The sequence below is a fragment of the Stegostoma tigrinum genome, chromosome 2 (genome assembly GCF_030684315.1).
Source record: "Stegostoma tigrinum isolate sSteTig4 chromosome 2, sSteTig4.hap1, whole genome shotgun sequence".
Lineage (NCBI taxonomy): Eukaryota > Metazoa > Chordata > Chondrichthyes > Orectolobiformes > Stegostomatidae > Stegostoma > Stegostoma tigrinum.
This window is the reverse complement of record NC_081355.1, coordinates 9105339-9117626: the sequence shown is the minus strand read 5'-3', so window position 1 is coordinate 9117626 and position 12288 is coordinate 9105339. Positions and strand designations below refer to the sequence as shown.

General features: G+C 40.2%; 1 protein-coding gene across 5 annotated transcripts in view; it reads right to left on the bottom strand.

Moving 5' to 3' along the window:
* Nucleotides 1–1257: 1257 nt before the first annotated feature.
* Nucleotides 1258–12288, bottom strand: part of trak1a (trafficking protein, kinesin binding 1a) — a 201939-nt gene continuing 190908 nt past the window's right edge. For 3 of the 5 annotated variants that reach the window (XM_048550854.2, XM_048550865.2, XM_048550844.2), the window contains exons 14-15: nucleotides 11347–11449; nucleotides 1258–4709 (exon numbers count right to left, since the gene is read on the bottom strand). In XM_048550854.2, coding sequence (XP_048406811.2) covers nucleotides 3902–4709; nucleotides 11347–11449 — 911 coding nt within the window. In that variant the 3' untranslated portion in view covers nucleotides 1258–3901. The remainder of the gene's footprint in view (nucleotides 4710–11346; nucleotides 11450–12288) is intronic. The other 2 variants (XM_048550826.2, XM_048550817.2) reach the window with 1 other exon arrangement.

The following is a 12288-nucleotide window of genomic DNA, read 5'->3' as shown; positions in this document are numbered from 1 at the left end:
ACTTCTCAAGGGCAACCAGGGATGGGCAATAAACGCTGGTCCAAACAGCAACACCCACATCCCATGAGTGAATAAAAAGGTTGATGCAGATTTGAATTTGGAGAAGTTTAGTTGGGTTAAAAGGTTTAAATGGTTAATGTTCATCAAGTATTCAACCATTCAGATTCTTTTTGTCGTGGTTACTTGTTGTTCATTGGTTGCTTTTCAGTGAATTGACATTTATTTAATGAACAGGATTTAACTTTTCCCACAATGTAAGTCCCAAAGGCTTAGAATTCACAAAAGGAACAAGAGTTGAGCTTTTACCCCCATTCAATGAGATCATGACTGATCATTGACCTAAACCCATATACCTTCCTTTGGCCCCTATTCCTCGATAATTTTTTAAGCAAATGTATTAGTCTCAGGTTTAAAATTAATTGATCTAACATCAACTGCTGATGGTGGCAGAGTTCCAAACCTCTTCACCTTTTGTACGTAGAAGTGCTTCCTAACATCTCTCCTGCAAATCTGAGAATTAGGCCCAGACCATTGTCCCCTAATTCTAGGATTCCCAACCAGTGAAAGTAGTTTCTCTTTATTTAGCCTGTGATTTCCTGTTAATACAGCAAAGACTTCAGATAGGTCTTTAACCTTCCAAATTCGGAACAAAACGGGCCTAATTTGTGTAATCGGAATTTATAATTTAACCCTTGAAGTCCAGCTATCATTCTTGTAAACCTACACTGTACTCCCTCCAATCCAATATATCCTTCCTGAGGTGTAGTGTCCAGACGTGGGACAGTCACAGTATTCCAAGTGGGGTCTAACCAGGGTTTTGAATGACTGCGGCACTTCTGCGTCTGTGTGTTCCAGTCCTTTGGATACAAAGGCAAGTATTCCATTAGCTTTCTCAGTTATTTTCTGCACTTGTTCATAGCATTTTAAAGATCAACAGACTTGAATGCTCATCATCTAGAAAGTACTCTGATCTATCCTTTTCAGTCCAAAACCTCACACATGCTTACAAACATTAGATAAATATATGGCCTATGCAATTCAAAAGCTGTCCAAATATTTTAAGTAGTAAGTAGTTTAACAGATTACCGTGCAAGTATAAAGTATTCCCAGCATCTTCAAATGGCTTTGTAAACATTCTTTGTAAGTATACCTTATTTAACAGTTGAATAAGGAATGGATGCTAGAAAGTGGGCTGAGGCGTGTTAAATATCTTTATTGTTAGAGATTTTAAAAATGAAAAATTTCCAATACTGAACTGAAGTAAAAGCAGGAAGGCCAAAAGCCAGAACAGTCTGATAGCAACTGCATGAGGAAAAACTGGTTTAGAATCAGGGTAGAAATTTTCCAGAATACACAGATATCAGTGGCACTTCTAAAAATGAGAGATGTTAGTCATAACCTCCTCCTCCTGCCTTCTACAAAGATGCAAATTAGGAAAAGTAGGCCATTCAGCCCTTCAAGCCTGCTCCATTCAAGGTCAGGACTGATCTGATTTTGGTATCAATTCCACATTGCCACCAACCCTTGATAACTTTGAGCTTCCTCCTTGATCAAGGGTCTACCTATCTCTGCCTTCTGAGTATTCAATGACCCAGCCTCCATTGGTCTCCGGAGAAGAGAGTTCCACAAACTCCCAAGTCTCTCAAATAACTTGTCCTCTGCTCTGTCTGAACAGAGGAGATGACAGTGGCAAAGTGATAATGTCAACATTCCAGAATGCCAGTATAATGTTCTCGGCAATAGGACTCAAATCCCACCATAGCGGATGATGGGACTTGAACTCAAAGAAACGGAATAAAAAATTATGGGATCATTTGCAATTGTTGTAAACAACACCCTATCTCCTTCAATAATGCCCCTTAGAAGGTAGTCTGCCATCCTTACTTGGTCTAGCCCATATGTAACTCCAGCCTCTCAGTAATGTGACTGACAATCGGGAAGGGCGATAAATGCTGGCCAAGCCAATGATGTGAATGAATGAAAACAAATACTGGAAGATCCCTCATTTGTAAAAAGTGTCCCCTTGTTGTAGTCTCTACTATGAAAAACATACTTTCAACAACAACCCTGCCAAATCCCTTCAGGATTTTGGCTGTTTCAACAAGTTATTTGCAAGATATACCTTCAATTCAGGAACTGCATACCTTTCAGCTCATTTGGTGGAATCTGCTTACACCCTCTTCCTGTCCAGGATGCTGATATTTGGCAGGTTATGATCCATAAGCTGTCCCACCAATTCCAATTCACCCTCTTGAGTTTACCCTGTTTGTGATCCACTTTAATTTCTTCGAAGTTCAGGTAGCACGAAGCTGATTGATGAAGGGGGTGGACCAGGATAGCAGTGACTGATTCTGTCCTCACCTAACCACCACTCAAGCAGACTCTGATAGACTTCTGATACCAGTGTGTTCCTTATCAGATTTCAGATATTTCTAAATCAACCCAATCAGAGCTGGTATTACACACACTGGAGCAGGTGTGACATGAACCCAGGCCTCTTGGCTTAGAGGTAGGTTCACTATTGTGAACCTCAAGAGACTCCCGTTTTAGGTTTTATACATGATCCCCTGATAAGAGTGTGGAAACTAAATGAACGATCTTTCTTACATACATGACAAACAAGAACCATTTCTTTAAAATAAAAGACACAGTTTTTAAGTAGTTTACACTGATTTATTCCAACTCCTCTGAGGATGAATTGATACTGTTGAAACTGTCTCTTACATTAGATGCCATTCTTAAAGTGTTATTGTGTCCCTGTACATTCATGGCCTGATTTGTGGAGAAACTCCCCTTGATTGTATGTTTACAATTGGCATCTTCCTTTAACATAATGTCTAATGGACAAGTAGTGACCTACAATATGGGGAACCATATCAGGCTTGCTTTATCATCCAATACATTCAAACTCACTCCCCTCCCTGCTTCAAATTAAGAGAAATTAAATCACTGGGGACCAATATTCACATTGCGGTGTAAAACTGGAAACCGAATCTCAATATTCACTTTTAAAAAAACTTGCACAGTAAGAAATCATAAGGAGGCAGTTTAAACACATGCAGTAATAGTCTTATTTGTTTCGAAAATATATTGAATAAATGTTTGAGACCACAGCGAGTCACCTCAGTCAGAGAAACTAAACTCAAGATTCAACAGGGCCTGATGGCTGTTGGTTGTGAACAGTTTTGACACCAACATGTATTTACAACTAACAGTGCAAATGGGAATTTTGTATTTAAGTTCCCTTTCCCCTCATATCGTGCACCAATTTGAGTGAATACAAAAGTCACACAAACACTGGATTCTGTAATTACTATTAGAACTAATCTTACTCCATTGCACACACCTACAGACTATAGTTATCCTTCAACAAGGAGATCAGTACATGAATAAATGTGGCTGTCAAAACAACATTTCAAGTTAATAGCAAAAACACACACTTTAAAAATGATGTTTCATACAATGAAACAAGTTATTTTTCTTTAAAATACAGTGCATTAGTTAAAACAATGTCCTCTGCATGTCCATAACAGGTACAGTGATGACACTGAAACGGACTGCATAGTTAGTACAAGCAGCTCAAGGTGTCCGATTGTACTGTGTAGTCAAATCATTCTACAGTGCAAAATTCAATCTACCTGCCTTCATTAAAAAGTTAATGTTAGAACATCCACTTCAATGTGAGTGTATGTTTTAAATCACAGAAGACTACTTCCTTAATATATATACATATATGTATACGTAAGACCTTAAATTAAATTAGTTGCTTAAATGAATTTCAGACTGTAAATCTATGTACATAATTATACAAAGTTTGCTCTATTCCGATCAGGCACTAAGTCAATGTATCAAACACTGAAAGTCAGTTTTCTCGGTAGTCAACCAACACTGTGCTTAACCCTTATTGTAGGTTAGTCTGTTTGGGTATTTTGGCTCCCATAAGGATTCCTGAGCTCATGGGAGCAGGTCCCTTCATTTGCATGCTGGCACCCATCATAGTGGGGAAACTGCGATTCCGTCGAATGCCAGTGTTCAGCTGAATCCCTCCAATAGCACCAGTGACCACCTGGGTGCAGCCTAATGCGAGACTCTCACCCACCAGACTGCCCTGGGGAAAAGTATTCACTGACCCTGGGGGCCTGTTAAGAAGGGGTCCATTGTCATCCATCACTGAAGACTCCTGCACGGGCACAATGCCTGGCTGAACAACTTTGGCAATGCCGAGCCTCTTCACTTTGTCAACCAGGTTGATTTTGGAGATGCTCACATCTGTCTGGCTTTCACTGTGCCTCACTGCTTTGTCGCCTCTCATTTCCTTTAACATAGAACTGGCTGGCTTGGAGGCCAGGAAATTGTCATAGTGACTGCAAGTGCCCTTACATTCAAACAGAGGCGGAGATGGGCACAGGGAATACAATGGCGAGTTGGGCGGGGTGGATGGTACAAAGGTTGGTTTGGGAGTGCAGAAGTTTGAAGTGGTGCTAAGGCCCATCCTGTCCCAGCTGTAGGGATTGTACACAGCTGCTGAGATCCCTCGCTCCTTCAGTAACTTAACCAGGCCCAGAGAGATGCTCAGTGTGGTTGTACCTTCCCGGAGGTTAGTGAAGGATTCAGCCAAGCTCAAGCGTCGAGGTGTACACGGTGTACCAACTGGAGTTGACTTTATATTGTTCAAGATCCCACAGACTGGAGTAGGTGCAGAGTGAACACTAAAAATGGGGATAGAAAATAGGAAACAAAAGACTTAGCAATTCCACTGCAACCATTGTTTTACAAATATTAATCATGTTCTTTGAAAAAATGGCACTCTAAAGAACAAGTAACAACCAGCTGTTCTACAGATTTTTTTAAAAATTACACTAAGCAGAAAGAACACCACTGCTTGCAGGTTGTCCTCCAAGTCACACACTGTCTTGACTTGGAACTATGTTCCCATTCTTTCAACGTCACGGTCGAAACTCTAGATTGCCCTCCCTAGCAGCATTGAGCTTATCCACACAATAAGGACTCCAGTGATTTGAGAAAATAGGTCACCATCAACTTCTCAAGAGCATGTAGTTACAAGCAATAAACTGCTATCCCATACAGCAAAGCCCATCACCTCAATTAAACTTCAAAAAAAAGTTTAAAAAGCTCACTGACTTGAATATTGAAATTACCCCAAAGAAACAGATATGTTCTACCAGAGAATATACTGAAATCACAGAAACATTTTGTCTGAACAGTGCAAAATATTCATGCATCAATTAAAGCTGCAAAACCCAAAGCATCTACATTTATTGTTATATTTAACATAGCACAGAAAAACATGACACTGATTCGCATACAAAAATAGCTGACATGAAGGAAAATTTCAAGCAGAGGCAAGCCCAGTTACACAGAAAAGAAAACATAGAACATAACAGCACAGTACAAGCCCTTCGGCCCTCAATGTTGTGCCGACCTGTCATACCGATCTGAAGCCCATCTAACCTACACTATTCCATGTACGTCCATATGCTCATTCAATGACGACTTCAATGTACCTAAAGTTGGCAAATCTACTACCGTTGCAGGCAAAGCGTTCCATTCCCTTACTACTCTGAGTAAAGAAATCACCTCTGACATCTGTCCTATATCTTTCACCCCTCAACTTAAAGCTATGCCCCCTCGTGCTCGCCATCACCATCCTAGGAAAAAGGCTCTCCCTATCCACCCTATCTAACCCTCTGATTATTTTATATGTCTCAATTAAGTTAACTCTCAACCTCCTTCTCTCTAACGAAAGCAGCCTCAAGTCTCTCAGCCTTTCCTCGTAAGACCTTCCCTCCATACCAGGCAACATCCTAGTAAATCTCCTCTGCACCCTTTCCAAAGCTTCCACATCATTCTTATAATGCGGTGACCAGAACTGTATGCAATACTCCAAGTGCAGCCGCACCAGAGTTTTGTACAGCTTCACCATAACCTCTTGGTTCCGGAACTCGATCCCTCTATTAATAAAAGCTAAAACACTGTATGCCTTCTTAACAGCCCTGTCAACCTGGGTGGCAACTTTCAAGGATCTGTGTACATGGACACAGAGATCTCTCTGCTCATCTACACTGCTAAGAATCTTACCATTAGCCCTGTACTTTGCCTTCCGGTTACTCCTACCAAAGTGCACCACCTCACACTTGTAAAAAAGGGGGAAACAAAAAGGAGGACAATCGAGTGTCCCTCATGCTGATGATCAATGATTTATTGTAGTTAAGGATTCTCAATTTCTTAACTTGTTAGTGAAGTGGTAATGGAAGAGCCTTCATGAGAGGAGTCTGCAAAGAGGTCAAAGCAACAGTGGCTCCTTGCGACACAACAGAGAACTCATTTCCCTCATTAAGTTCTGACGATGAATCGTTAGTTCAGTCAGAGTGGCAACCACCTGAAAAAAAAATCAGGTGCCCTCCCACCACAAGCAGTTTGTTAAAAAAAAGACAAGGATTTTCCACACTCAACGGACTTTCTCACACACAATATGGGGAGTGAACAGGAAAGTGGGGTTGCAGCTAGAAATTCACCATTACCAAACTGAACAAGGAGTGGGCTAGATGGGTCAATTGGAAAGATCTACCCCGCTCCTAATTTTGGCATTCTTGTATTTCTGGGTTTTGGATGGTGACATAGGGCTGTCTCCCCTCTCAAACAGTGTGCCCACATTTCCTAAATCAATAGTTTTCCCTATGGCACATGATCTCACACAAACGCAGTCAAAAAAATTGGCAAGATCACCAAGGTAATGTTAAAGTGAGTAGGAGATTTGATCTGGGAGCTCTTGCCTATTCAACATTGAACTGGGATTTTCCAAAATCCTTGCACTTCCAAAAGAAGTCACCGCATGGGAATAGGCAGCATTCGCTCCATTCCCTTCAACGTGTTCTACCATTCAGAGATTATAGGTGATATCTGACATAACTATTATAACTCCATGTCTTTAACACATTTGCCTAACAAAGGTCTATTGATTATAAACATAACTTTATTAATTGAGGTAAGAACTACTGCTATTTTTGGCACAAGTTCTAAGTGTTTCTTCATGCAGGGGTGATTAAAAATTCTCACTTCTGCTGTAGATAGCCTGAATCACATTTTAAGGTTGTGTTGCTTCATCTTGGACTTATCCACCAACAGAAAATGCTTCCTTCTATTCTTCGCCGCAATTATCCTTTTCAAAATTCTAAAAACTCCCATCAACCGTTAAATTTTCCAAATCACAAGAAATTAAATGACTGATTAATGCAATTTTGCCTCACCACAACTTCAGTAACAACCTGGAATATCTGCACTGCCCTTCTATAGCCATCTGGATCCTACACAAAATCAACTTTCTAAAAGTTCAGTGACGAGCTCATCCCTAAAAGCATGCTCCTGATCAAAACAAAAACACTGCATTTTCTGGCGAGGGGTCTCCAGTCTGAACTCTAGGAAACTGCCTGATTGCCATATGGCACATTCCTCTTCTTTCCTCGCTACATACCATCTGATGTATTATTGAATGATCTTAGAACAGGAATCTGCCATTTGCCCATCATATCCACGCTGACTGAACACAAGAGAAACTCTTGGCACCTTTTCCCCTATAGTTCTGCAAATTCTCTCCAAATTATCACCGAACTTCCCTTGTTAAAGCAAACACTAAACCTGTTTCCACCACATTCTCAAGCACTGCATTCTAACCTGCATATGGGAATGGTATGTGCTTGGGGTAAGGGGAATATTGTACTTTAGTTAATTATGCATTTTGCTGGTTGTTTAATTAAGAATAAACTTATTCTTTCATCAAATTTATTTTGAATTTACTGAAGAAACCTGGTCAAAGTCTCTCTTGCTCTAGATAACAGTGATAAGAAGCAAGTTGACAAATGTTTGCTGTTAGTGCAAGACATTTATGCTTGTGGCTCATAGGGTAGTGGGAGTCAATTTCCAATGTACTTTCCCTCCATCAGGATCATTGTAATCACAACCACAACAGACTTAGCCGCACTGCCTTTAAGTATGTGATTATTTTGATACGTGTAATATTTGACACAACACGTGGACCTGGTTTAACCAAATCGAGATAAGGAACATTTGTGCAAATTAAACATACTGACAGAAATGTGTACACACAAAGATTTCTGTAGATGCAAATGCTGCCACATCCTACATAACATGGCCTGTCTACAAACTTATCTGCCTAGTTTTCCCCCTGTTAAAATGTGCAACTTCTAGCTGTTAAAGCATTCCTACAGTCACTACTTCCAAAAGCAGATAAGTCAATGCTGTATAACTTAACAAATCAAAAGGAGCTAAACAGACATATGTTTACAAGTGAGATTAAGATCGGCGCAATTTGAGATGATCAAGTATGCCATGTAGCAATGGTGCTGTTTGCATGACTTCAGAGCAGGCTATTCTCTGAAGTACAAAGGATGAGTGAAATTTGAACAGGATGAGGCTGTGACAAGCAAATATTCTGGGATTCTGCAACATCATCCTGCCATTGTAGAAATAAGGAATATTTACACAGAGTTTTGTCTCAACAGATTAAACAGTTGAGGCAGAATCTACAAAAATCAAGACTTCAATTCTCGTGTCATGTTTTCTTACATTTCACCTTAATTAATGGGAAGCAGTAAAACAATATATTGCTGCCAGTAATTGGAAATTATCAAAAAAGGCAACAATCATCAACAGGGGAACACTCCTTGATAACCAGGCATTTGAGAATGCTAAAACAGGTCACTTTGAACATCGGCTCACTTGTCACCAAGTTTTTCCCCTGTGTGTGGCACTTTTCAAATATCACCTCCATGCACCAACTACATAACTGAACAATGTTGAATGGTGAGAAACGGTTAGCTTGATATACTAGTGCTAGGCAAAACAACGTTAGGGATTGTGCAGCAATCAACTCCTTGGTTAGGTTTATTAAGTTTTCCACATGCCTCACTTCCATTTCTATTGGGCCAGCTTGGATATCACTGGCAGTGTATCTCACCCTCTTGGGTCAACCTTTGCCCTATTTTTCCCCTTCAAATGCGATGATATACTGTAATTTGATCATCCTCATCAGACCTGTGGAAGATCGTTTGTTGTTAGAGTTGTTCATTGCATTTTTATGCCAATACTGTTAGTATTTGCATTGTCGTGCATTTAGAGCTTTCTAACTCATTCTGTCGGCAGTTGCACATAACAGCGGAAGGTCTGATCTCTTTCAGATACTTGACTGCACAATTTTGGTACCTGAAATTAAATTGGTCCATATCTTCAAAGTCGCAAATCATCACACAAATTAGGTTTATAAATGCCATTTCTGTTCAACTCTAGGGCATGCCTCCAGGGGTTTGCTAGTGTTAAAACTCATATGCATAAATAGATAAACACCACTGAAAATTTGGAGGAATCGAACAGGGTCATTTCTAGGAAGAGTACAGCTTGAGATGAAATATTGGTCTCCTAAATTAATGTTGTCAAAAATGTGGTGGGTTTTAATTAGTTTGTGCCTGGTTTAAATAGTACAGACTGTACCAATTTATTCCAGTAATTTTATCTATAAGTCCCTTAAAGTTAGACTTTGCTCTGTAACAGAGATCGTGTACATAAATGCACAATAAATTAGTTTGTAAGCATGACACATGGGAAAGTTTGTTGCGAACATGACCTAACAAGGATGCAAAGTGACATAACTCAGCAGATCTGGCAGCATTGGTGGTGAGAAAACAAGAGGAAGTGTTAATTCTATTTTCTCTCCCAACAAATGCTGGCAAACCTGAGTTTCTCCAGCAATTTCTGTTTTTGTGTTTGAGATTTTTAGCATTCACGATTCTTCGTTTTACTTTGTTGCAGACTGGGTCATGTGTCATCAGAAATCAAGAAGATAGGATTATAATGGGAGCTGTTCACTTTGCAGGAAAATAATAAAATGCTGTTTTAACATTTAAACACTTGTGGAATTCTGAAGTGCAGATAGGTCTAGGTGTTAAGAGATAACAAGGTGTGGAGCTGGATGAACACAGGACAAGCAACATCATAGGAGCAGGAAAGTTGACGTTTTGGGTCTGACAAAGGGTCTAGACCGGAAACATTAGCTTTCCCGTTCTTAAGATGCTGCTTGGCCTGCTGCGTTCATGCAGCTCCACACCTTGTTATCTCGGATTCTCCAGCATCTGCAGTTCCTATTATCTCAGATCTAGGTGATCACGTGCATGAGTCACAAAACATTATGCCTCAAGAGATCAAGGTGGCTAATGGAGTGCTTTCCTTTATTACAAGAGAAATGTAATATTAAAAAGTCAGGATGTTGTGAGTCAGTTATTTCGGGAAGGATGTAAATGCTAGGTCAGAGGTGGTTGATTGGACTGATGCCTGGAATGAATGAGTTGTCTTATGAGGAAAAAGTTTGGAGAGGCTGGGCTTTTTTTAAAACTTTTAATGAAAACGAGTCTTAACTGGTCTTGATAAGATGGACACAGAAAGGATGTTTCCTCTTGTGGACAAGTTCAGAACTAGGAGGCATTGTTTTAAAATCAGGAGTCCCCCTTTTAGGGAAGAGATAGGGAGTTTCTTTTTCTCTCAGGAGGGTTGTACAACTTTGGAACTCTAACTCAAAAAGCAATCAAACCAATGGTGTCGAATATTTTTAAGGCAGAGTTGCATGGATACTTGTTAGGCAAGGGGATCAAAGGGTTTCGGGGATAGAGGGAGAGAGAAATTTGGAACGCAAACAGAGAAGACATGAACTTGTTGAATGTCAAAGCAGGCTTGAAGGGCCTACTTTCCTCAGAATTTGTATGTACGTTCACATGAATAGACTTTACATTTTAGAAATAACTGATGGATACAGCCAATAACAAACTTGCTTAGGATGGCGACCAGTCTATATGAATAGTAAAACCAATTTATTTTAACAAGGAAGATTGCTGTCAATGATTTCAAAGTCGCCTGTAATGAAGGTAATTTAAAGAGAAGCATCTGTAGCAAATTAATCACAATTCAAGGGATCTCTCCCATCTCCAGTCCACCCTATTGGGGTCAGTTTTATGTCCAGTTTTAAACTTAAATCTGCAAAGGAGGCGAGATTTTACAATTTAGACACATCCCTCTGATTGTAGTTAAACAACAGTCACGGAACAAAATTGTTTAACTCCTCATGCAAAAAGAAAAGGAATGCTGGAGAAACTCATCAGGTCTGGCAGCATCTGTGGACAGCACAACAGAGTTAACATTCTAAATCCAGTACGACAACTTCTTCAGAACAGTAACTCCTCCTGCATGTAAGTTTTTCAATAAAAAGAGAAAAGTTAAAATTAGTTTGTCAGCACACGAACATGTAAAAGGCCCTGCTCTTACCTTGAAGTGACTTGTGCAAGCTCATCAGAGGGGTGAAGAATGCGGCAGGTTGTGAAGGTAAAGGTGGAGCTGGTGTGTGACATACATTTACCAGGATAGTGGACTGAAGTAAGAGATCGAGAGGTTGTGGTGGAGAGGGAAGGAAAACAGCAGAAAACACAGGCATCAGCAGCTATTGCAGCAATTATAAAAGCAAAAAAAAGTCAATTTTTGACAAAGTCAACCCCAGATTACATAACCCTTTCCAGACCAGCCATCCATCTTTCTCCAAAATCAGGTACAATAATTCTGAGATTTTGTATTGTTTCATTCTTAAATGTACTTTTAAAATTTATGTTTTCGCCTGCAGGAGTTTGGGTGTGTCTGGATTGGGAAGGGTAGAAGGCATTAATTTTTAAATCTCATTATGCCATTATTTCAACATCCCAAATCAACACATCGATAATGCTATGTAAGATCAATGACTCTGCTTGGAACAGCTGAAGCTGAAAGAATCACACTTACAATCACGGCTGAGTGTTTATCAATTCACTTGGGAACAGATGAAGAGAAACCTCAATTCCATTGATTCTCGAACAACATTGAGGAAGTGGCACATAACAAGAGCTGGCAGATCATGAAGAACGTAAGCCCTCCTCTACAATGTTAACACAGCAAGTATTTCGACAAGCGATTGGGGTTAGTAAACTCACTAATTGACTTAGCTCATATAAGTGGGTGGTGGAGGGGTGGGGGGAAGAGAAGAGACAGGGATCCTCTTGCAGCAATTGGCAGTGCCTCCACCCCTGAGCCAGGAGGCCCAGGTTTAAGCCCCACCTGCCCCAGAGGGGTACAATAACATTTCTGAACAGGGTGATTAGAAAAATGGGTTGGCAGGAGAAACAAGGGCTCTTCTGGCACAGGGGTAGTGTCCATATCTTTCAACCAGGATGTCTGGATTCA